This window comes from Vipera berus (genome assembly GCF_964194415.1).
Source record: "Vipera berus genome assembly, chromosome: 7".
Classification (NCBI taxonomy): domain Eukaryota; kingdom Metazoa; phylum Chordata; class Lepidosauria; order Squamata; family Viperidae; genus Vipera; species Vipera berus.
The window spans coordinates 634,508-660,536 of NC_138209.1; the positions used below are offsets into that span (position 1 = coordinate 634,508).

The following is a 26,029-nucleotide window of genomic DNA, read 5'->3' on the forward strand; positions in this document are numbered from 1 at the left end:
GGGCTTCTGACTGCCCTGAGCCGTCTGAAAGAGGCCCACGGGCCCCTCCCGGTCGTCTTCCCCAGTACAGGCGGTCCCCTGCCTACGACCGACCGCAGTGGTGTGGAAAATTCCATCGCTCAGTGAGATGTTTGTTGAGTGAGCTTTGCCCCATTTTGCGACCTTTCTTGCCCCCGCTGTTAAGTGAATCACTGCAGTTGTTCAGTTAGACACGCGGTCATTAAATGGATCTGGCTTTCCCCCACCCTTGACTTCGTTCGTCAGAAGGTCGCAAAAGGGGGTCACGTGACCCCCGGGGACACGACAGCCGTCGTAAGCGTGAGTCAGTTGCCAAAGGCCCAAATTTTGATCAGGTGACCCCGGGTTTGCTGCAACAGTGGTCAGGGTGAGAAACATGCGTCCTAAGTCCCTGTTTCCTTTCTCCGAACGGTCGCTAAATGAACAGCTGCAAGTAGGGGCCTACCTGCCCCGGTCGAGCCGTGTCTGGTCAGGGCTGGCCGGGACGGCAGCTGCGGTGGCTGGAGGGAGCTCAGTCCGGGAGACCCTCTGCAGCCCTCCCGGACCCCCGTCAGGAGAGGCCACCGAGACAAGGGACGGCACGAGGTCCCTGGGACCGGAAGGGGCTTTTCCAGAAAACATCCCCCCCCAACTTCACCAGAAAATCTCTGCTGCCAGGGGCCCCCGTCGGGCAGAGACTGCTTGAGGGCCCGGTCACAGGTTTTCTGCAAGTCGGTTTCTCGTTTCCTGAAAAAGGCCGTGGGGGGGGCGCAGATCAGAGAGCGCAGCTGCTCGGTGCCCCCCCCCCCCGCTCTCAGAAGGCCAAAGGAGGGAGGAACATTCATCAGGAATCAAAGGCCACAAATGGGAAGCAGATAAACGGAAATGCTCGGCTTCAGCAAAGCACATGTGTGACCCCCCCAGCCCCCACCCCTCCCTCTGGCGCTGGGCCGCAAGTCGGCAGGAGCCCCGGGCCAGAGGAGGGTCCGGAGGATCCCAGGCACCCTGAATGGCCCTGCAAGCGGGGGTGGGGTGGGGTGGGGTGGATAAGGATGCGGCTTCTCCCAGGGGAAGAAAGGGTTAATTCAGCCGTGCGTCGCCGTCCTCTTCCTCCTCTTCAGAAGCAGGTGGTAGGCCTCTCCACCTGGGCTTTCCTCCTAAGTCTTCCCCGGGGTTGGTGCCTCTGGGCCCAATCTGGGTGAGGAGGCCACGGGGACCGCCTTCAGCAGCCGCCACCAAGCAGGCCAAGGCCCGAAGGAGGGGAGTGAAGGTCATTCCCGTGTGGCCTCAGATGGGCGCTGCCCTGGCTGGAGACGATGGCTGCTCTTTTGGTCCAGTGGAAGCTCTGCAGAGAAGCTCCCTTTTGCTGGGTGTCACCTGGTTAGGGAAATGCACAGGTATAGCAAAGGTGGCACTCGACTCAGTGGTAGGAGCCCTGAGAAGGATCTCGGAGCCTTGCTGGACAATCACTTAAATACGAGCCAGCAGTGTGCTGCAGCTGCCAAAAAAGCCAATGCAATCCTAGGCTACGTTAGCAGTCTTCCAATATCTCAGGGGCTGCCACAAAGAAGGAGGAGGTCCAGCCAGTCTCCAGAGCCCCTGAAGGAGGCAGGAGAAGAAGCGACGGATGGAAACTAACCAAGGAGAGAAGCAACCTGGAACTCAGGAGAAAGTTCCTGACCTTGAGAACAATTAAATCAGTGGAACGGCTCGCCTTCGGACGTTGTGGATATTCCGTCACTGGGGGTTTTAAAGAAGAGACCGGACAGCCATTTGTCCGAAATGGTAGGTGGTCTCCTGCTTGAATAGGGGGATGGACTAGAAGACCTCCAAGGTCCCTTCAAATTCGGTTAGTCTGTTATACAGGTATGATCCTTACGAGCCATCCAAGGGGACGATCATCCTGATGATCCATTCAGTCGCCTTTGACTCTTAGCAACTCTGTGGGCAGCTTTATCCTCCTCTTCGGATCTTGCATGACTTCCCACTAGGACAATAGACCGATTTCCTAACAATTTGGCTTGTTTGACTTCTGGAGTCAGCAAGGGTGGCTGTCCATAGCAGATTCTGGGAATTGTATGGATAAAGTTTATTTTGATTTCACCAAAGCCTTTACAGTATTTAATAACCCGTAGCATTCTGACGCAAAAGCCAGTGGATAATGGCTCAGATGACGCAACAATTCAACGTATGCTTTGCTTCTCTAGAGGCCACTTTTGAAGCACTTGGAGATACAATGATAGGATGGGTGACTTCTTAGAGCCAAGCTGTCTAACCTATTTTTTCATCCATTTATTTGTTCTATTAACTGTCAAACGTCCTTGAATTGGTTTTCCTTTGGATCTGCCAACCTCCCACGTGATCAGAGCGTGCAGGAGAGACTTTGGACCACAGTCTTCCTCACTTACAGGTCTGGCACAAACAGTGGAGTGAAAAGAGCAACTAAGATGATTAAAGGCCTGGCGACAAACGTGAAGAACGGTTGCAGGAATTGGGCACGGCCAGTCTGGGGAAAAGAAGGAACAGGCTTGACAGGATAGCTGCCCCAAAGGAGAAGAGGGGGTCCACCTGTTCCCCAAAGAACCTGAAGGCAGGACAAGAGACAAGAGGTGGAAACTGACCAAGGAGAGAAGCAACCTGGAATGAAGGAGAAGCTTCCTGACAGCGAGGACAGTTAAGCAGTGGAACAGCTTTGCCTTCAGAAATTGTGGGTGCTTCATCATTGGAGGTTTTTAAGAAGAGGCTGGACAGCCATTGGTTTGGAATGCTCTAGGGCAGGGGTAGGCCACCTGGGCTCTTTTATGACTCGTGGACTTCAACTCCCAGAATTCCTGAGCCAGCCACGCTGAGGGGAAAGGGAGAGGTTTCCAAGCTGAGCCACGCTGGCTCTGGAATTCTGGGAGTTGAAATCCACGAGTCATAAAGGGGCCATAGTTCCCCCATGCTGGCTCAGGGTTTCTGGGAGTTGAAGTCCACGAGTCATGAGGGGGCCATAGTTCCCTCACGCTGGCTCTGGAATTCTGGGAGTTGAAGTCCACGAGTCATAAAGGGGCCATAGTTCCCCCATGCTGGCTCAGGGTTTCTGGGAGTTGAAGTCCACGAGTCATGAGGGGGCCATAGTTCCCTCACGCTGGCTCTGGAATTCTGGGAGTTGAAGTCCACGAGTCATAAAGGGGCCATAGTTCCCCCACGCTGGCTCAGGAATTCTGGGAGTTGAAGTCCACCAGTCATAAAAGAGCCAATGTTGCCTACCCCTGCCTAGGGTCTCCTGCCTGAGCAGGGGGTTGGACTAGGAGACCTTCAGGGTCCCTTCCAGGTCTATTCTGATTGAGAAGATCAGAACTAGCTCTATTTATCTTAATCATCCGGCAGTCCTTTCTTTCCGGCTTCCCCGGGGTAGGTAGCAGCAGGATGACCCTGGCCGAGGAGCGGAATTAATGAACTGTTTGTTTTAACAGCGGTTCAATTTCAGTAGCTCTTAATGAGGCCTTTGATAACAAGGTTCTCTAATTAACAAGGCAGCTTTTCAGCCCTGCCCCTAATCCTCTAATTGTTAACACATTTTCTCCAAGTCGGTGTATTTTCTGGCCACAACAAAAATGGCCCTTTTCTCGTGATTGTCTCTCCTTTGGGACACGGGCTGGATCGATCACCCAGAGCAGATGGAAATGTAAATGAAATCAGAAGTTTCCAGTCCTGCTTGTTTTGAGGAATATGGAGTTTGTCAGGATTTGTAGGAAATGGTTTATAGCAGGTCGTGGCAGCTTCAGTTTTGTGGGTGGTGTCAGCAGCAACTGCAACTGACGGTGTGTGTCCCAAAGGTGCTTTTTCAGGAGGCAAGTGGACTCTCTTGTTTTTCTTTGAAGACGTTTCGCTTCTCTGGCTGGATGGTGGGGAGTCTTGAAATGAAGCACCTTTGGGACAACCGTGACCTGGATAACTGAGGATCTCCGTAGACATTGTGTGTGTGTGTGTGTTTGCGTTGGGGTGGGGTGGAGGAACTCAACAGAGTAGCCTAGGGACGGTGAAGACCACCCCAGTTTCCAAACAGGGGTCATCACTGCCGCCCCTGTGCAGCTGGAAGCCACGGGAGACAAAATCGTGTGTGCAGAGGCTCCCCTTCTCTCCGGTGGGTGTGATCTACACAGAAGAGAACTAATTGTTGTAAAGAACATGTAAATGACCCTCCTCGGGGGAAGACTGTAATCCAGTCGCAGGATCCCGCTTTCTGTTTGCCAGTTTTGCGTGTACATTTTAAAGGAGGTGTGGCCTGAACCATGTTAGCCTTGTTGTTTGGGGAAAAGCTATATTTCACTCCAACTCTCAAGCAGGTAAGAACCGTTAGCTCCAAAAAGGCATGAAGGGTGGGAAATTGTGGACTGAAATAAGCATCAAACTCAGTTTGTGGTATACCTAAGCAAGAATCAGAATAACAGAGCTGGAGGACTATTAGTCCATCTGGGAGACCTTAGAGCAGGGGGTCTTCCAACTTGGCCCTTGGATGACTTGTGGACTTCAACTCCCAGAATTCCTCAGCCGAGCAATTATGGGAGTTGAAGTCCACAAGTCATTAAAGGGCCAAGTTTGGAGACCCCTGCCTTAGACCATTTAAGACAAATGGTTGTCCAATCTCTTCTTAAAAACTTGCAAGTTTTGGAGCACCCACAACTTCTGGAGGCTCCACTGATTAATTGTTCTGTCAGGAAATTCCTCCTTAGTTCCAGGTTGCTTCTCTCTTTGCTTAGTTTCCATCCGCTGCTGCTTCTCCTGCCTTCAGGGCTTTGGAGAATGGGTGGACCCCCTCCTCTTTATGGCAGCCCCTCAAATATTAGAAGTCTGCTATCCTGTCACCCCTTGTCCTTCTGTTCATTAAACTAGACCTACCCAATTCCAGTCACTGTTCTTCATACGATTTAGCCTCCAGCCTCCCCCCCCCCCGATCATCCTTGTTGCTCTTCTCTGCAGTCTTTCCAGAGTCTCAACATCTTCTTTACATCGTGGTGACCAAAACTGGCTGCCGTATTCCACGCGTGGCCTTTCCAAGGCATTATTAAGTGGTAGGTTAATTACCTCTCGTGATCTTGATTTTATCCCTCTCTTAATGCAGCCTAGGAGAGCAGTGTGTGTGTGGGGGAACAATAACTCACTTGACAAGACAGGAAATAAATCAGTTAGTGCACCAGGCCCTAGAATACCGGTGGGTGTACTAATTTTAGATAAGAGTCCCTCGAAAAGATAAAAAGACAGTGAAAAAAGCAGCACTTGCCCAAATGTAGAGAAACTGGTGCTAAGAAAATAGCCACTTTGGCAGATGCGCCCAAAGAAACGCAGCTCCAGAGGAAATGGAAGGAGCAGCGGCCTTGGCTGGCGGAGGCCCCGGGATCCGTGGCCGAAGGAGGGCAGGAGAGTCAGCAGCAACATCGGTCAAAGCCGGAGGATCCCGTGGAGTGAGAGAACACAAAAGTCCAGCCATCAATCAGGAGCTCTAGCTATAAAACAGTGTGAATTCCAAAATAACAGCTCCAAAGAACAGAGATTTATGACTGCTGGACTCCAGGCCTCTTGGATTTTTAGAGCTGTATTTTATAGCTGATGTGCCTCTTGCCCTGTTCCAGTCCAGCTCGTTGCATTTCAAGCAACTGCAGGAAACTGGCCACTTTTTCCCCCCTTGCTCTACTCCCCCTCTCCCCCCACCCCAGCATGCGTAGGTCTTGGCTCTTACGGGCCTGGGCCATGGCAGATCCTTTGAGGCCCAGGTCAGGCAGAGGCTGGCGCTGCAATCCACTCTGGAGGGCCCAGTCCAGGCTCATCCCCTCAGAATTGGAAACCTCTGGCCCATTATCCTCAGCCGTGGGATGTTCTTCTTCTTCAGTACGCATCTGACCTGTTCTCCATCAGAAGAGGAACTCATCGTTAGCTATGAAGTGTTTGCATCGCGGCACCCTACGCAGAGTTCCCTGCAGGGTTAGGGATGAACAGGCTACGTGGATGACAACGCTCCAAGCTTCTCCACTTCCTCCACCTTCAACCAGCTGAGGAGCTTGTTCAAAACAGAAGAGGATATGAAGAACGGTTGCAGGATTTGGGTTTGGCCAGTCTAGAGAAAAGAAGGACATGATAGCAGCATTCCAGTATTTGAGGGGCTGCCTCAAAGAAAAGGAAGGGGTCAACTTATTCTCCAAAGCACCTGAAGGCAGGACAAGCAACAACGGATGGAAACCAGTCAAGGAGAGAAGCAACCTGGAATTAAGGAGAAACTCCCTAACAGAGGACAATTAACCAGTGGAACAGCCTGCCTCCAGAAGCTGTGGATGCTCCATCACCGGAGGTTTTTAAGAAAAGACTAGACAGCCATCTGTCTGAAATGGCATAGGGTCTCCTGCTTGAGCAGGGGCTGGACTAGAAGACCTCCAAGGTCCCTTCCAGCTCTGATTGAACTCACCCAACCACCTGGTGTGGGTCCTTGAGGGAACCGCAGGCCTCCAGCGCCTCCCCAGAGGGTCGGGGCCAGTCAGATCCTAGGTGGGGCAGGGTCGTTCTCACAGCAGGCACCACGACTGGAAGCTGCTTGGCCAAACCAGAGTTGTGCAGCTCTGCTCGGGGACAGAAAGAAGGTGTGGAGGGACCTTCTCGAGATCTGGTGTTCCTTCTTCTGGCCAGGGAAAGAATGCCTTTTACTGGCCACCGGCCAGGAAGAGGCTTTGGTCTCGGAAGAAGGCAGATCTCGGTGGAAATGTTGCGGGATCCTATCTGGGTCGGTCACCTGGACCAGAGGCTTAGTCTTCCGAGCTTTTGGACTGGTGCTGGATCCCGTCCTCGGGAAAGTTCTCCCTAGCAGGATGCGTGCACGGATTCTGAGGTGAGGGAGGTCCCCTGAGGATGGGTCCCGGCTGAGTGCGAAAGCCCTTCGGTCGGTTGGGTCCTGCGTGTCAGCCCTCTTCTGCCTGGACGACAGTGAGCAGCTTGTCAGAGCAGCCCCCGAAGATCCAGGGCTGCAGGTGAGCCTCCCCCTCCCAAGCGGCTTTGAAAACTCTTCGCTTCAAGGTGGGAAAGCGGCCGTTTCTGGAACAGAAGGCAGTGAAATGCACAATATATAACTGCAGAAGCCAAGCGGGAAAGACATCCTGCCCGTACCCTGATTTTTTTCTCTTTTTTTTAAAAAAAAAAATCAGTTGTAGAAAAAAGAGGAACATCTTCTTGTGCAAACATGTAATCAGGCAATGAAAAATTTCCTTGCCAAGGTTGCATCCCTGGAGTTCCTTAGAAGATAATTGGAGTCTGATTTGGAAGGCTGGTTCAGGGCCCTGGGGATGCTTTGTTCTTTGGAAAGCAAGATCCGAATTCACCCCAAATCTCACTCCAAGCCACCTTGCAGTGCTCACAACCGTGCAAAAATTGGATTTATTCCTCCTTTCTCTGTGCAGTGTGGCTTCAAGGGTGACAAAAAGATAGTTCGGCAGTTTAGTCAAAAATGGCCACCAAACTCCTGTGTCTCTTTAGATTCCATCGCGCTGTGCAATTTTATTAAAGCCCCTATAAATCGCCACAACTCTGTTTCTCCGTTTATAGAAAGAAAGAACTCTCCTCGTTCATTTCTGAAAAACGATCACCGTGCAACACGTCACCCATGTTAGGTTGTAGGTAGGAAGAGCTTTTGTCTGCCCTGAATTTTCTGCTCATCGCAGACATCCGGCCTGCAACAACACCCACAATTAAGTGATAAATTATCAGAGTCCTTGCCACTGGTTGCCCAAGGAGGAGAGGCTGTGCCCTTTTGTGTCCCAAGTTTACTCTTTCCATGCAAGTTGATTCATCTGCAAAATTCACATTTCCCATCATTTGTCATTCTTGTCATAAAACCACCGTACACTGAAGGATTCACTGAAGTGAATTTGAAGTCGAGGCAGAGCGGACACGGGCCGACTCCGTCTCAGGAGCAGAATGGAGCATTCAGAGTTTGGAGAGGTGTTCACGTGACCGGCAGCTGCCCTCAAGTTTTTAAGAGAAGACTGGACAGTTGTCTGCCCGAAATGGTAGAGCAGGCGTCTTCCAACTTGGCCCTTGGATGACTTGTAGACTTCAACTCCCAGAGTTCCTCAGCCAGGTACGCATGCCTGGCTGAGGAATTCTGGCAGTTGAAGTCCACAAGTCATCCAAGGGCCAAGTTGGAAGACCCCTGTGGTAGAGGGTCTCCTGTTTGACTCGAGGACCCCCAAGTCCCTTCCTACTCTGCGGTTCTGTTAAGTACGGTGCCACTTGAGGTCCCCGGATGAGTGTCGAAGAGCGAGTCAACAGCTGTTGGGGTCTTTGTGGAGAAATGGGACTTCGTTTCTAGAAGCAAAATGTCTCTAGACTAAACAAGAGTACAGGAGTGGCTGCCATCACCCCTCTTAGTGGATCTCTTGAAATTCATGATATACATCACAAATGTTGTGGTCGGTGTATAGAATGAAGGACCAGCATTTGGTGGACCTTTTCTGGTGGGTGATGGCACCCTGAAGAATTTCTCCTCCAGCGCTGATTGCAAGGCTTGTCCAAACGTCTCTCTCTCTCTCTCTCTCTCTCTCTCTCTCTCTCTCTCTTTCTCTTTCTCTTTCTCTCTCTCTCCCATTCTCTCATTCTCTCTCTCTCATTCTCTCTCTCTCTCTCTCTCTCTCATTCTCTCTCTCTCATTCTCTCATTCTCATTCTCTCTCTGTCTGTCTCTCTCTCTCATTCTCTCATTCTCTCTCTCTCTCTCTCTCATTCTCTCTCTCTCTCTCATTCTCTCTCTCATTCTCTCTCATTCTCTCTCTCATTCTCTCATTCTCTCTCTCATTCTCTCTCTCTCTCATTCTCTCTCTCTCATTCTCTCATTCTCTCTCTCATTCTCTCTCTGTCTCATTCTCTCATTCTCTCTCATTCTCTCATTCTCGCTCTCTCTCATTCTCTCTCTTTCTCTCATTCTCTCTCATTCTCTCTCTCTCTCATTCTCTCTCTCATTCTCATTCTCTCTCATTCTCTCTCTCTCTCATTCTCTCTCTCTCTGTCTCTCTCTCTCTCTCTCTCTCTCTCATTCTCTCTCTCTCATTCTCTCTCTCTCTCTTTTTGTTGCAGGGTGCCAGATCAGAATTGTGCAGCCCTTTCCTGGATTATTCAGTCCTTCTGTAGATTCCTCTCACTAGAACAGAATAAAGAATTGTGGTTTTCTTTTCTCCTTTTGAAATTGCTCCCTTTGTTCTCCTCCCTGGCTTTTGGAGATGAGAAGGTATTATGTCTATTTAGAATAAAGCACTAATTTTACCTGGCAAAGAGAAGAAACTTTCGTTCATCCAAAACATTGTAAGCAGGGAGGATAATTAAGGGGGGGGGGTTGTCCCCAAGGCTTCATTAGCATTAAAAATAGACTTCAAAGGCTTGAATTCCAGTGGTGTGCCTTGTTCCACAGCTGAAAGTCTCAACTACGTTTTGTGACCTTTTCCCCAGAGCAAACGGGCCTGCTGTGGTGCAGAACTTCACGTGGGGGGTGTGAAGATGGCCTGGTCCAGAGGAGCACCGGGCTGTGGGTGGTGGGTGTGGGTGGGTGTGGTTTGGCAGGCCTGACCTCTGGACAGAGCCCCCTTTTGCTCTGCGTGTATTTTCCAGTCAAGACACTCCTGTTGGTTGAAGGGTCTTCCCAAACACACCGCTAACTGCAACTTGAGCCCTTTCCCTAAGTCGCTGTTGCCCCCCCCCCACTCGTGCCTTCCTTGGCCTTCTCCGCCTGGCGGCTAGCAGTGCACCTTCTGAAAGAAACCCTGAGTCCTCCTTCCCGGGGGGGGGGGCTCTCGCTGAGTCCATCAGGGAGAGAAAAGGACACTTGGGGGGTCGCTGAACTGGGACCTTGAGTGTTGACCAAGAAATCCTGGGAAACTGGGAGGGAAGTATGAAAGGAAGCTGAGGGATTTTGCGCCGCTGCCTCTCTGCAAGCCAGACTGGCTAACAGGAGAAGAGAGTGGGAAGGGGTCCCTGGAGGTCCTCTAGTCCGACAGCAGGAGATCCTAAAGCATTTCAGACAAATGGCGGTCCCGTCTCTTCTTCAAAACCTTCTGCACCGGAGCAACTACAGCTTTGGGAGGCAAGGCGTCAGGCTGGTTGATTCTTTTCCCTGTCGGCAGATTTCTCCTCGGCTCCAGGTTGCGCCCTGTCTACCGTTTCAGCATCTTTTTGATTCACGATTCCACCGTTGGGAGCCACTCCTGGCTTGGAAGCTTCTAGCTGACCTTGTTCCTAGAATAATAGATCGGCTGGCCTTTGTGTAGCCTGGGCTGCAAAAGCCGGAAGCCACCTCTTCTCAGGATTTCAAGCCGTAGACCTGAAGAGGTGGACTGAGGGCCCCCCGTGTTTTGGTGGTCCTGAGTCTTCAAGGTGACCCACGATGGCTTTGGGGCTTTTAACCGCAAAAATACCAACATGGCTGCTGCCTTGAAAGGCAGGTTTTCTAAATGAAGGTGAGCTCCAATGGAAGCGGTGGACTCTCCGTCTCTCGCAGGACACTGCCAAGGTCATTCTCTGGGGTCTGGCCGTCCTCCCTTCTCCGTCGTGGCTCTGGCCTCCCGGTTTGGCTTCAGTAGACTTCTCCTTTCTTTGTCTTGTTCTTCTTACTCTCACTCACTCACTCTCATTCTCATTCTCATTCTTCTCTCTCTCTCCACTCTGTTGTTTTTAACCACGGGAAAAATAGGAATTCCCGTCCTTTTTTTTTTTTTTTTTTTGCAGGAATGTAATCAGCCTCACCCAGTTTATTATCTCTCTCGCACTTGCTTTCTGCGTTCTCTCTTTGGATTCTGGGCCTGGATGGCTTTCCTTGGCAGCTGCCTCTCCCTCCTCGTAATTTCCCCCAAGGCTTCACAATTAGTCACGAAAGATTTATCTGTAGTGAGCAACAGGCAGAGTTCAGCTGATCACGTTCCTCCCTCCGGGCAAGATGGGGCACGTGGAGGAGCGGAGTGCCACATCCAGAGAAGCCGCTCATCAGCATTGGTCACTGCCTGGTTTCCGCGCAGGTTTCTCGCCTCCCCAAATACCTGCAAATGGACTCTGAAGGTAGAATACCTGTGAAGATTCTCCGTCCTCCAGGGTCACGGTTGCCCCAAACGTGTTTTTCCAAAAGGCAACTGGACTTCCCTGGTTTTTCTCCTTAAAGAAGTTTTGCTTCTCATCCAAGAAGCTTCTTCAGTTCTGCCTAAATGGTGGAGAATGGAAGGATTTACATTCCTTGCAGTCATCTGGTCATTAATACTCTCTTTGAGAGTCATCGAGGCCACCTGGAGGTTAACCTAGGTTCCACACCCATTTGAGCCCCGTTTGCACTATTCAGGTGACCCCGAGGGCACAGAAAAACCCCCCAAGGGGCTTCAGCGACTCTCAGAGAGAGTGCTAATGGCCAGACGACTGCAAGGAATGCAAATCCTTCCATCCTCCACCATTCAGGCAGAACTGAAGAAGCTTCTTGGATGAGAAGCGAAATGTCTTCAAAGAAAGAGAGCACCTTTTAGAGTGAAGATCGTGCTGAATCTTGGAAGATTTGATTCCACTTAGATCAGAGGTGTCCAATCTTGACAACTTGAAGACTTGTAGACTTTAGCTCAGTGTGTGTGTGTGTGTGTGTGTGAGAGAGAGAGAGAGAGAGATTCCCACCTGGCTTGCCTCAGTCTTTACACTATGAAAATGGAAGTAAAAGACAGTCCTTGACTTATGACCACAACTGAGCTTAAAATTTCTGTTGCTAAGCGAGACAGTGGTTCGATGAACTTTACCCCATTTTACAGCCTTTCTTGCCACAGTTGTTAAATGAATCACTGCTGTTGTTAAGTTAGTCACACGTTAAATGAACCCGGCTCCCCCCCCCTCGACTTCGCTTGTCAGAAGCTGACAAAAGGGGATCACGTGGCCCCCCTGGGACGCTGCGACCGTCATAAATGTGAGTCGGCTGCCAAGTGTCTGACTCTTGGTCACTTGACCGGGGGATGCCGGGATGGTCACATCAGTGTGGAGAACGGTCCTACGTCACTTTATTTATTTTATTTATTTATTCATTTGCCGGCAGCCTGGCCTGAGTGGTGGTGGGGCTCTTCCCGACGGCCGTCCATTCTGTCTTCCGGGGCTTTTGAATGATTTGGGCTATTTTCGGGTCTCTGGACACGAGGGGCGCAGGCAGCTTCCCGCGGGGGCATCGTTGCTCTTGCGTATCGTCCTGACCCTTCGCAGGGGAGGCTGCAAAATGTAGAGACAGAAACACGTAAAATGTAGAGACAGAAACATCCAAACGGGGTTGGAGACGCTGACGTACCAAAACTTGCATGCCCCAATTTTTTAAGCTCCCCAATGGGGGGGCGAACGGCCTGTGGGGAAAGTTGCTTGGGAAAAGGGGCTGCCGGGCACAGGTGCGCTGCCAGCACTTCCCCCTGCTCCGAGACTCACCTGGAGGCCTCTCTCTCTGCTTTCCAGGGCAAGGTAGCGCAGACCGCCTGCATGTCCGCCTGCAAGCACCTGTCCACCTCGCTGATGCAGCAGCTCCTGGAAGCCGAAGTCCGGCAGCTGTCCTTGGGCGCCCTGCAGCAGTTCAGCCTGGACGTGGCGGAGTGCGAACGTAAGGCTGCCGCTCGCTCGGGGTCTGGAGCTAGTTACGGGAAGGAGGAGAAGGTGGTGGGTCCTCAATCCATAATAACAGGATAGGGAGGGACCTTGGAGATCTTCTAGTCCAACCTCTGCTCAAGCAGGAGACCTTATACCACTTGAGACAAAAGGCTGTCCAGTCTCTTCTCAGAAGCTTTCAGTAATGGAGCACTTACAACTTCTGGAGGCCGGAGGTTCCACTGGTTAATTGTTCTCACTGTCAGGAAATTGCTCCTTAGTTCTAGGTCGCTTCTCTCCTTGACTAGTTTCCATCCGTTGCTTCTTCTCCTGCCTTCGGGCGCTTTGGAGAATAGCTTGACTCCCTCTTCTTTGGGGCAGCCCCTGAGATACTGGAAGACTGCTATCACGTCACCCCTAGTCCCTCTTTTCATTAAACTAGACATCCCCAATTCCAGCAACCGTTCCTTGTATGTTTTACCTTCCAGTCCCCTGATCATCTTTGTCGCTCTTCTCTGCGCTCTTTCTAGAGTCTCAGCGTCTATTTTATATAATATAATTATACCCGCTTGCCTTGGAGAGGAGCCCAATATTAGCCGGTAGTAGAGAAATGGAGAAGGACAATTCCCAGAGGGCTTCTTACACACTCCCAATATGTAAAACAGGGGAACTTCCAAGTCCAGGGATGAATTTTGGTGAAAGCCTTGGGATTAGGCAACGTGCCTGGTCTTATTTCTTCATTTCTTCCCAAACGTTCAGCTCCTCCGTCAATCTGTCCTTCGGAAGGGGAGCTGTGATTCCTCCTGGGCTGTGACTGGCATAAAGATGGGCAACAGAATCTTCTAGAAGGAAGCTGGTTGGGGAGTCAGAAGCAATGCGGGTGCAAACGTTGAACTGAGAGAGTTGGGACAGGCTGGCACCAGGCAGAACTTTGTGGACTGGCCCTCCTGCCTTTTCAGCTCAGTGGAATAATTCCCTAGAAAGTCACCACTGTGATGCCTAGGGAGACCCCCCCCAAAAAAAAATTACCATTCCCACCTCCCAACTCTTCACCAGATTGGCCTGGGGGGACATTATGTCAAAAGACCCCTGCATTTGTGTCTATGGAGATTCTGAGCCATCCAGGTCCTGGTTGTCCCAGAGCTGCTTTTTCCAAAAGGCAACTGGACTGGACTTTTTTTTCCCCCTTGAAGAGGTTTCACTTCTCATCCAAGAAGCTTCTTCAGTTCTGAAGAACGGGACTGAACTGAACCGAAGAACCGAAGAAGCTTCTTGAATGAGAAGTGAAACCTCTTCAAGGAAAAAAGCAAAGAAAAGTTCAGTGGGCTTTTGAAAAAGCACCTTTGGGACCCCCAAATTAGTTCACTGAGTTAGCCTGGGTTGGAAACGTAGGAGGAGGAAAATGTCGGAGAAATGCCGCGACCTTCTCGTGCCTCTTTCCCCATAGCTGGCTGAGGGATTCTGGGAATTGAAGTCCACCAGCCATAAAGTTGCCTTCTTAACATCACAGCGCACTAGAATTCACAGCTATGTTTTTATGTACAGATGGTTCTCGACTTACGGCCACAGCTGAGCCCAAAACTTATGTTGCTAAGTGAAAAATTTGCACAGTGAGTTTCGCCCCATTTTATGACCTTTCTTGCCATGTTGGTTGAGCGAATCACTGCAGTTGCTCAGTTAGCAACACGGTTGTTAAGTGAATCTGCCTTCCCGGTTGACAGGCTGCTGCCCCGGAGACACTCAAGGCAGGAATCATCAGCCTGACTTGCCTATTCTCGAGGGGAAACGGAAGCCTTGGACCCCCTGAAAAGGCCAAGGGGGCGGGGGGGGGGGTCTGCAGAGGTAGCCATTGTCTACAAGCTGCTCTAGGAAGAGCTCAGATATTCCTCGTAGGGACCAGCAATGAAACCTCGGCTGGAGTGTTTCAGAGATGGGGAATCTGTGGCACGACTTTCTCCTCCATGTTCAGCTCCAAGAGGGATCACTGATTCTGCCCCAAACTGGGAAGAATGTTCTGGATTAGTCCAGAGACCACGTCAAGGCAGAGGAAACGCAACAAACGGTGCTTCCACACCCATAAAAGATGATGATCTGTGCTACTCAGCATCTTCTCCTTCTCCTTCTCGTCCTCTTTTACCACTTCAGGGGTCGAGGGGACAAAATCAGAAGTACAAAGTCATAAAACAGGAGGTCTAAATGATCTTAAGGCCTCGAATCTCAGAATCTCCACAAAAGTGAATTGAAATGGAATTCAGTGCTTGATCTCTTGAAGGGAAGCCTTGCTGACCATGGAGCCTTTTCACAATTGCTCATCTGCTTTCCAGTATTTCACTTTTTTTAATGAGGTGTCCACATCAAGCTCCTTCATAACAGAAAAACTGCCCTTCGGGGATACATGGAGGCCAACGGCGCTAGTTCCAACCCCTCTCAGCCCTGTATGGCCAGACCCCCGAGGGCGTGCGGAAGGCCTTCCCCGGGTAGAATCCAGGCGCCCGGGTTCCCCCGCTGAGGAGACGAGGGCGGCAGAGGCAGGCGCCGGTCTTCCCTGGCCTCTGGGGCTGGTGCCCACCTGAAGGCCCTTTGGACCCTAGTAAAAACGGGGTCGTGCCCGAAGGCATTTGGGGGGGGAGTGCTGAGTGGTTCCATCTGTTCCTTGTCTGATGAAAGTTTGGTATTTTCAGAGTTTTAATTTTGTTTATTATTGTTTTCACTGATGTAAACTGCCAGGAGTCCATGGAGATTACATCAGTATATAAATAAATTAATTGCATAAATCTGGATGGACCTGCTTAAGATAAATTGTATGGTTTTTTCAAGGAGGAGGAGGAGGAGATGGGATCATATTTTTATTTATCCTGTTCCATTTGGTGCCATGGGAGGCTGGGAGGCTTGCAATACACTAAACGGAAAAAAAAACAATACAGTATAATAAGAACAGGCATATGACAAAAGAGAAGGAGGAGGAGGAGGAGGAGGAGGAAGAGGAGGATAGGCAACCCTGGAAATGTGGGGGGGGGGAGAGCTGGTTTCTGATCACCATTCCAAACTCTGGCCTGGAAGGTCATCAGACTTGGTGGACTTTGGGCTTAGCTGGAACTATTCCAGTTATGAGGCTAAGTACCACGGAGCAGCCTCCTTGCTCTGAGTAATCCTCCACCTTCAGGGTTTGGACAACACCTCTGTGGAGATACTCAGCCTTCCGGGCTCCTGAGTGTCCCAAAGGTGCTTTTTCCAAAAGGCAGCGGGCCTTTCCTGTTTTTCCCCCCGTGAAAACGTTTCATTTCTCATCCAAGAAGCTTCTTCACCGAAGAAGGACCCAAGAAGTTTCTTGGATGAGAAGCGAAATGTTTTTGAGAAAAAAAAATCCAAGGAAGTCCCATTGCCTTTTGAAAAAGCACCCTTGGGACGTTTGGGCAGCGTCTTCATTATTCAGTCATTAGACTGTTAAGGACGATCTGGGGATGGATGGATGGATGGATGGATGGATGGATGGATGGTGATGTTAATTTGCCTGCCAAGAAACTTTCCCCCAGTTACAGTCCTGGGAGTGCAGTGGCGGTCCCCGAAGAAGAGCCCCCCAATTAAGCTGCCGAGAAAGTCACAAGGGCACCACCCAAAGAGTCGTCCAGGGGAGTTCAGCCAAGGGATGATTTAGGATCGGTGCTCAGCACATCTGGCTGTGGAGGAAAGGATGGCTGGTGACAGACCTTCTAAGGAGTTTTAAGGATTCTTAGGATTTTTAGAGAGAGATCCAGCTTAGAATTAAGGAGGGATTTCCCCACAGCGGAACGATTTGCCTTCAGCAGTTGTGGCTGCTCCATCACTGGAGGTTTTTTAAGAAGAGATTGGACAGCCATTTGTCTGAATGAGATCCTTGAGCAGCGGTTGGAGCAGAAGACCTCCAACTGTTGTTCTGTAGATACTCCTGGCGACTAGGTAGGTTTTCTCCGTGGGCATTAAAGCCAAAAGAAAAATTCTGTCGGTGGCCAACAGACATTTCCCGGGTGACCACAGCAGTTGGGGGTCAAGTGCTGGGTCTGCCCTGGGGTTGCTTCCCAGGGCTGAGAGAAGGTGCCTGGGCCAAGGTAACCAGCTGCCCTTGCCCCTAAGGTGGGCCTGGAACTCGGGGCCTCCAGCGTCCCTTGAAACTCCTTTAGGAGGAAGAGAGTTACACAGCCAAATAACGAATATTAGTCCCCTGTTAAAGGTTGACTGGAGTTTCAATGTCAATGATGGAAAACTCATAGCTGGTTTTCAGTGAGTGGCTAAACAATTCAAGGTGGGCTTCTCAAACATCTCTTCTGTCACGAAGGGACCATCATCGTTAGACCTTGAGGGGGCTGCAAGAAGCTGAATTTTTCTGCTCTTGTGTGTCCTGTTGGCCCTTTTTACAAAGTTGCCTTGACTGCCTGGCCTCTAGGATGCCCACCAGGCTCTCTTAAGGCGAGGCAGCTCCTGAGCCAACTTTTGGGTATTTCTTCAGCCTCTTGGCTTGATGATGCTGGAGAATCATTTGGACAGTGAAACGAGAGCCTCCCCGGATGGCCTGTTTGGGGTGGGGGTGGCAGCTCTGGGAGAAAGGGCTTCTGGCTTAGCCAACTGGCTGAACCAAGATGGAGGACGATGGTGGTGTTTCTCTTCAACCTGCAGTTCAGGAAGACCATGGATCCCACCTCCATCTCCTCTCTGCTGCTTGGTTGGACCACAACTTGTGTAGTTCCTAGTCGGCATAGGACAGGGAAGGCTGCTTTGCACGGCTGTGCCCCAGTCAAACTGGTTTAGCCGGACGCCTGCGAGAGGCGAGGCTGCTTCTCCCCGGAGACCATCTTTCCTCCTCCTCCTCCAGCGTCGCTAAACTGGACCCCTTCAAAATAATTGATATTCTCCGCAAGGAGGGAAGTTCTTGGCGTTTTCCCTCCTTTGTCCAAGGATATCATATCTGCTGGAGACGTTCCTCTGCGGCAGCATAATTAATGGAGCAGCTTGGTTTATTTATTTTTGACAAATGGGCCTGGATCACAGTGACAGGCATGAAATTAGAAAATTCCTCGAGTGCCCCCAAATATAAATAGCTTTCGGAACTGAAAAGGATTTCACAGCTGAAGATTTTATTGTGTCGGGAGGAAAAGTTTTTCCATCGGAGACCCCCCCCCTCCCCATCTTCCTCCCAAATGCTTTTCTTCTTTGCAAATTGTTTGTCCAGTTCACAAAACAAATACTGCGAAGCCCAGTGAGGCTCATGGGAATAAATTTCAGGTCAAATTAGTACAGTTTCCTTGCTGTCAGGATGGGGGAATTAATGGTGTTTTGATGACACAAATTTTGAAGGGTGAACAAAAAGCAGGCGGGGAGGGGGACCTGACTCCTTAGAAGTGGGGCGCTCCTCCCCCCCGGCTGCCGTTGTCTCCGCTGTCATCTGTCTGCCAATCTCCCTGTCCATGGTGAGTTAAAAGTGCTTTTCATCCCCTCTTGTTTCCCACAGAGTTTGCCAGATCCGGGCCGGTGCCTGGGTTCCAAGGGGACACGCTGCTGCTGGCCTTCATCGACTTGAGACAAGTAGGCCTTTGTGTTGCTCCATTTTGTGCTTCTTTTAAGATGTGTGACTAAAGACCATCAGGTCTTCAGGGAGGAAGGGGGGAGGAGGAGGTGGGGCAGGGCTGGGGCGCCAGGCCAGGCACCCCTCTTCCTATCTGCCGTCACCCTCTCAATAGCCCCCAAGTTGGTGGCCACCGATTCTGGTTCGGCTTTCTTGTGCCGAGGACAGAAGGAAGCCGGCAGAAGTGGGGTGGCCTGGTGAGCGCCAGGGCCGGCGACCCCGGGCGGGATGCGTTGAGTTGTGGTGGGCTCTGCCTCGATGCCAGAAGATGCCCATTGGCCTCCTCCCTTCGGCTTCTGTCTGCCCAAGTCGCTTGGGAAAGGGTTTTGCTTCCTGCTGCGCGGGTGCGGAAGGTGTGGGTCTGGCAGGGGTGGCGCTCCTTGCACACGCACCCTCCGGAAAGGGCCTCTTCGTGAAGGAACGCTCCACCCGTGTTCGGGAGGGACACCTTGGCCGCTGGGGTGGGGAATAGGCGGCCTCCGCGGTTGGCAGACTCCCATGGGAGCAGCGGAGCCCTTTGTGGGGAAGGCTGTGCCAGTCTGCGTGTGGGGCGTCCCAGGCAGAGGGGCCTGGCTTATGTCACCCCTTGGCAGCGCAGATGGATCGGGCAGGAGAGAGAGCCTGAATGAAGCCGAGATGCAATGACTGATGCCCTTTCTCATTTAAACCATCTTTGTCAATGAAGGACACCCGGCTTTGTCCCAGCTGCCACGATGATGCAGTGCCACCGGTTTCTAAGGCCGACATGGGCGTGCATGCTGAATGTGCCCCATCAGCTGTGGGGAAGGGGGGCCCAAGCCTTCCCCAACCCTCCCGGAGTGGGTCGGCTCCCTTCTCTTCCCATTCCTCCGTCTCACGCCTTCCCCTTCAGGGCCAAGGAGTTTAAGGGGGGGGCTTTCAAAACCAGAGGGGCACCATCCCCGAACTTTCTGTGCTGGAGGGAGGGGTGGCGCTTCGTGGAAAAGCCAGATTAAGAGCCCTGCTCTTTTCATGCAGCGAAGAAGCCCTACTCTGAATTTGGACAGAAGCTCCAAATGACAACTAAATCCCAAAAATGGGAGTCATGGGACCCCTGAGATGAGACCCTACCTCAGTGTCTGAAAGTATCCCGAGAGATGCTTGGCCTGCTCCGAGGGGTTCTGTGTAGCGGTCAGAGCTGGCCTTCTTTGTTGGACCCTTCAAGTCCCATGATCATGGCCAACGTCATCGTCGTCTCCATTCTACACGTACTCGCTGCCCACCAGCTCTTCTCAACAGGTTTCTGTCCTAGACCTCCTTCAGTCTTAACCTCCCTCAACCTTTGGTGTCCTGAATTGGGTTCGGTTTTTTTCATGCGGTTTGACAAACCCAACATCAACACAGAATCAACGGGCACAGTTAGTTCCCATGACTTGGAAGCTGCTGCTTCTTCAGCTGATGCCGACCAGCGGCTCGGTCGATGCCCACCGTTGCAGGGTCTTTCCTGCAAGGGTGTTGTCAGTCAGCCCTCTCCATTGAATCGGTCGTCTGCGTTGCATTTGTCTCCGTGAAGTTTCCCTCTAACGTTTCTGGTCCACTTCTCTGACTTATTGAGAAGCCGTGGAGCAACCCCCTCAGCTGAAAATGGGTAGAATTTCAGAATACATGCTGAATGTCTGCTAAAAAAGGTACCAGATGTTGTATTTGGCTACTTGACTGTTGACTGTTAAGTTGAATTAGTGAGGTAAAAGCATTCCTACTTTAGAGGGAATCAAAGGTGTAATCCTTGAGTTGCTCTAACGCCAGGGTGCCCAACCTTGGCAACGTGAAGACTTGTGGGCTTCAACTCCCACAATTTCTATAGGTGGCTGGGGAATTCTGGGAGTTGAAGTCCACAAGTCTTCAAGTTGCCAAGGTTGAACACGCCTGGTCTACTGGCTAAGGTACGAGGCTGAAAAGCTGGAGACGGCGAGTTCAACTCCCGCCTTAGGCGTGAAAGCCAGCTGGGTGACTTTGGGGCAACCGCTCTTTGTCAGCCCAACCCACCTCACAGGGTTGTTGTTATGGGAAATATAGGAGGAGGGAGGCGTGTTGGATATGTTTGCCACCTTGATTTGTTTGTAAAAATATAAAAGGCAGGATACAAATAAATAGATTTAACTTGGTACCAGTTAGTAGAATCCTGGGCACCCTGGTCAGCCCAGGATTTTAAATCAAAGCATCCCTGATAGATGCTTAAATCTTGAAATTTAAGTTCTGCGCTCTCGAACAATGGAGAGCAAGTGAAATTACTTCCATGTGTCCTTTTGGGTAACTGAGGCCTGCTATTACTGCCCCCCCAAGGGGTCTTTATCCTTTGAAGGCTGCCCACAGATCTCAGTTCTCCAGAATATCAGGATAGCGACCCAGCCGGGTGTGTCAAAAGACTTTCAGGTGTGATCACCTCTGTTGGACAGGTTGTCTTCTACTCCCCATTGCAAGGCAAAGATCAGACCTTTGGCAAAAACATCTGGAATTACAGAAAGTTTCCTCAGGAAACCTCAGGAAATTGTCTTCCGTATCCACCCGTGGAAGACCTCTACAATTACCGATTGACTGATTTTTTTATGCTGCCCATCTCCCTGTAAGGTGACCCTGGGCAACACACGCAAGTTATAAAACAAGCAGGAAAATAGTTAAAAGGTTAAATTACATCATTCCTTTAGCTAGGAGAAACCACAGGAAAAATATGAATTGGTAGTTTTATTTTCTGTCTTTTTTTTCACCTGTCTCCTCAATTTTTCTTTTAGCATGTTCCCCCCCCCCCCCCGGCTGCAAAATGGGGCTGTGTTGGACCCGGGTAACAGTTTCCAGTTTGCACATAGGCGAAATATTGCAGCACTGCGGTCGCAGTTTCTGATTATTTCCACAACGCTGACTTCTCCTGCCAGAGCGTTCGGTTCAGGCTCCGCCAAGGGAAATCTGGCTTCTTTCTCTCGGCCTGAGCAGGGTTGCCCTCCCTGCTGGGAAGGGAGCTGAAATCCCCTCTAGAGCAAAGGTCTCCAACCTTTTCGGCGCCAGGGACCGGTTCTGTGGAAAGAGGTTTTTCTGTGGACCGCAGGGTGCATGGTTTTGTGTGCTGCCTGCATACCGTGGATGGGGCTTTGCTTGTTTGTACGGACCGGTTGCTGGCAAGCCACGGCCCGGTACCGGTCCACGGCCCAGAGGTTGGGGACCCCTGATTTATTGGACGAAAGCCTCTTTTTTGCTTCCTTCCTTGATGGTTTGCATTACTTCAAGTTCATCCAGGCGCAGGAGAGAGAGAGAGAGAGAGAGAGAGAGAGAGAGAGAGAGAGAGAGAGAGAGAGAGAGAGAAAGATATCATGTGATCCCCTATTGCGACCTTCTGAGAAGCAAAGTCAATGGGGAAGCTGGGTTCACTTAACGATTGCGTGACTAACTCAACAACTTTAGTGATTCATTTTACAACTGTGTTATTACTTAACAACTGCAGTGTTTCCGTTAGCAAAAAAGATGGTAAAATGGAGCAAAACTCACTTGGCCACTGTCTCATTTTGCAATCGAATTTTGGGCTGAATTGCAGTTGTAAGTCGAGGACTGCCTATATTATCATTTCACAAATTTCTACGCCTCCCCACCTTCCCCTCCTCCTGACCAGCCCCCCAGAGCAGAAGGGCAGGTGCTGCAGCTGCTGGAGGGAAGGCAGGCAGCCGAGATCCATGGCCCCAGCAGAAGCCTCCCCGCCTGGCAGGTGGATTTACCTTCTCGGCGGTGACTTTTCCTGGCTTCTGTGGAATTAAGCCGGCCTTAATTCCGCTTTTGAAGAGGCAGCCGTTTTGTTGCCATCCATTAACTGTCAAGTCTAGTCAGTTAACCAGATTCCTGGAAAGCTTTTTTCTCCCCCTTCGGTAAAAGCATGGCTGTGCCGAGGGACGGGAAAACTGGGGAGGGGTGGGGTGGGTTTCCCCCCAGAATTCGCAGTGAAAATCACGGCGGTGGAACGACTCAAACTTTGTCATAGGAAGGTGGAAAACTGACCACAGAAAAAGACCTCGTGCTCCCTCGAGTCTGCCCTTTGACTTTGTTTTTATTTTAAATAATTAATTATTTTTTAATTGCGATTTTTATACATTGTTTATTTAATTTTTAATTAAACGGAACGTATACCAAGCATGAGCCCTGGTGGCACAATCGTTAGAATGCAGGATTGCAGGCTGACTCTCCCCACTGCCAGCAGTTCGATCCTGACCGGGTCAAGGTTGACTCAGCCTTCCATCCGTCTGAGGTCAGTAAAATGAGGATCCAGATGGTTGGGGAAAAGAGGCTGAGTCTGTAAACCGTTGAGAGAGAACCTCCAGTGATGGAGCGCCCACAACGTCTGGTGGCAAGCCGTTCCACTGGTTCATTGTTCTCGCTGTCCTGGAGTTCCAGGTTGCTTCTCTCCTTGATTAGCCTCCATCCCTTGCTTCTTGTCCTGCCTTCAGGGGCTTTGGAGAAGAGGTGGAGCCCCCTCTTCTTCTTTGGGGCAGCCCCTCAAATATTGGAAGTCTGCTCTGATGTCCCCCTTGGTCCTCCTTCTCTTCCTCTGCAATGCCAGAGGCAGGACCTTTTCTGCTCTGCATTACTGGGGCCATTTTCCAGAAACCAACAGGGGAAGACAGTTGGACGGTAGCCTTGAGAGCTGTTGTGGCAATCTAGAATTTTCTGTTCTCGGGTCTGTCTCCATTTGAGGCGGGGTCATTGTGGAGATGCCGGTGATTTGAGTCTGGCAACCTCTCTCCAGATCATCAGCCAAGGCCTTCTGTGATCAGCGTTACCTTCGTTCTGGGCAACCGATGCACCCGAAGAAATGAGTCCCAACTGCCAGGCGCCCCTCGCTGCCAGCTACGTAGTTTCACCCGTTTGGCGCCCTCCAAAGGTCTGGAGGTCCCTCCATCAGCATCTTTAGGAGAGAGGAGAGATGGGCCAAATTCGGGGGTGGGGATGGGGAGGCAGTTGGGGGCAGGAGGAAAAGGCTCGTCTTCAAATGCATTTCAAGTCACTGTTTTGGAAAGGGATCTGCAGAGATCGTGGCTGTAAAACTATTTTAGTGGCACTAGAGCCAGCCAAGGTTATGATTGATTAGGCCTCATTTCCATACCCTGGAGAAGCCAGTCCCCCCCCCCAGTCGTCTCGAGAAGTGAGTCTGTTTTACAGTTTCAGAGCTGCAGCTTGACGCCGTTCTGAACTTCTATTTGTAGGGACACGGCTTGGCGGCCGGGGACGGAATGTGCTTTTCCGCCAGATGTTTTGCCCAGGTGGCCCTTTTTCCCCGGTCTTCCCCCAGCAGGGGGTGCTGTGGGAACGAGAACAGGGTGTGTGTGTGGGGGGGTGTACCCAGGACTCCCTTTCTGTCCGTCTGTCCAACTTGGCCTGGCAGCCAGAGGGTCTCCAGTTGTGGGCCTGAAAAGTTACCCCCCCCCGTCCTAATTCCAGGCGCACATTTTGAATTAAAACAGCCAGTCTGGTCCTTTCCCAGAACTGCATGCGCGGCACAGTCGGGTCTGCTGACCAGGGAGAGGTTGGACTCTTCCCAAGGGTCCGGTGGCCCCCACCGAGGAGGCAGGGGTCTCTCTGCTGACCCCGGGAAGCCCAGGGTGGCAACCGGGGGTGGTGGTGGCTGCGACCGCAGGACCGGCAGCGGCGGCCGTGGCTCCCTTTTGAGGAAGAGGCTCTGCTTCCTCAGCCCCATGTTTTGCATCTTCCCGTGGCACATTTTCGGTCCCGGCATTAGAAAATATATACGGGCAGTCCTCTGCTTACAACAGTTTGTTTAGTGACTGCAGCGCAACAGCACTGAATAAAGGGACTGAGGGCTGTTTTTCCCCCTTAGCGACTGTTGCGGCGTCCCCATGGTCAGGTGACCAAAGTTCGGCTGCTTGGCAGCCGGCATGGATTTATGCCGGTCGCCGTGTCCCTGACTCATGTTTATGACGGTCGCGGCGTTCTCGGGGTCACATGATCCCCCTTTTGCGACCTTCTGACAAGCGAAGTCAACGGGGAAGCCAGGATCACTTAAGAACACCGTTTCTAACTTATCAACTGATCAACTTATCAAGCGATCCCCTTAACGGTTGTAGCAAGAAAGGTCGTAAACTGGGGCAAAACTCACTTAACAGCTGTCTTGCTTAGCAGTGGAAATTTTGTGCTCCCGTCGTAGGCCAAGGACTGCCTCTAGGTAAAAGGCCTTCCCAGCCCTGCAGGGCCAGAGATCCGCCCTTCACGCTACAGCTCAAAACCACCCAACCCTCAATAATAAAATATTTAAACAGCAGCAGGTAAAAAAATGGCCTCTAGACTTGTCCCTTCTTTTACCTGACGTGAGGCTCGTCTGAAGCCTGAATTTGCCTCCAGGCCAGGAGGTCACTCTCCCCCCTACCTCACCCCCCCAGAGCTGGCGACCACGACCCCCAGGGCTTTTCCTGCCACTAGTGTTGTAAATCGCCCAGAGTCACTTTGGTGAGATGGAGGGGGGTAGAAATTGGATAAATCAATACAATAAATAATATTCCTGCTGATGGCTGCTTCCGCCATGGACCCCGGGCGGCCTCCTGCGGCCCGGGACTCCCCCAGGTTTGCAGGGTGGGGCGTCACCCCCTCCTGAGGTTCCCAGCACCCTCGGCCAGGAGAAAAGAGGGGTAATTTTCCAAAAGGTTTTTTTTCCCTTTGAAAATGTTTCACTTCTCATCCAAGAAGCTTCTTCAGTTCTTCATTATTCAGTGGTTTAGCTGCCTCTTTAGTACTGAGGAATCTTTTTCCGGTTGCCTTTTGGAAAAAGCACCTTTGGGACATTGTCCGTGACCTGGATGATGGAGTATCTCCCTGGAAAAAGGTCTGTGCTGACCCAGTCCTACGTCCATCCCCTTTGGCTTTGCCAGGACCGGTCTTGGCTGCCCAGAGAGGCCTCGGCGGTCTGTCTCTCTGTCTTCGTATGTGGCCCCAAAGCCTCCCCTCCCCTCAGAGACCGGGGCTTCTGCGTTCAGCCCCTCTGGGACCCTCTTACATTCCTCCGACCTGCTGCTGATTTAAAAGCTGCCTTTTGCCCCAGGGAGGGAACAAGAGACAAAGGGGGAGTAATTGGATAATAAATGCAAGGGGACTTGTTAAGAAAAATGTAAAATGCTTTTGTCTCTTTGGTTGGGTTTAATGCAAGACACAAGGGAGAGCTCCTCGGGCAAGAAAATAAATGCAGAGAATGAAGTAAAGCCTCCCTCTTGGAAGGAGAAGCCTCTTAGATCAAGGGCGTCCAACCTTTTTCACTCAACTCCCAGCTCCGGCCCATTGGTGGGTCCCAGCCTGGGACTCACGGGGCGGGGGGGGGGCTGCCAGTTGGCCTGAGGCCATAACCCAGGAAGGGAAGGTGAGGCTGTCCGAACGGACCTGGGGGGGGGGAGCCAAGCCTGGTCCTGGCAGAGCCAAAGGGGACGGAGAGGGGGCTGCCTTGTCTTTCCTGGCTGAGGGGGCTGGAAAGCTGCGGAGGGGGAGGGCGCCCCGCCCGGCAGTCAGAGGGGAGGGGGAGGGCGCCCCGCCCGGCAGTCAGAGGCCAGCCAGGAGACGAGGGGAGGGAGGAAGCCACGTGGAGATTCCCGAGCAGCAGGGATTCCTTTGGGTAGTAACTCTAGGCTGGTAGGAGATGCCGAGATGCCAGGAGAAGGGCCGGGCCCAGCATTTGCAGCTGGGAGACGGAAGGGTGGGGGGGGGGGAAAGTGGACTCTCTTGGCTTGTGCTAACTCTGCACCGAGAGTCCTGGACTTAACACCACTTGGGGGCACAGGAGGAAGGCTGCCCAGCTCCCCTCCCCTCCCGGGAAACAAGTTCGGGCAGAAGAGATCCCTTCCTGGAACAA

General features: G+C 51.6%; 1 protein-coding gene across 1 annotated transcript in view; it reads left to right on the forward strand.

Annotated features, from left to right (window-relative positions):
• The window catches only part of EXOC6B (exocyst complex component 6B), a 150,346-nt gene that overhangs the window by 93,141 nt on the left and 31,176 nt on the right, over positions 1-26,029 (forward strand). Inside the window, exons 19-20 of the mRNA XM_081332759.1 lie at positions 12,465-12,606; positions 18,073-18,146. Coding sequence (XP_081188885.1) covers positions 12,465-12,606; positions 18,073-18,146 — 216 coding nt within the window. The remainder of the gene's footprint in view (positions 1-12,464; positions 12,607-18,072; positions 18,147-26,029) is intronic.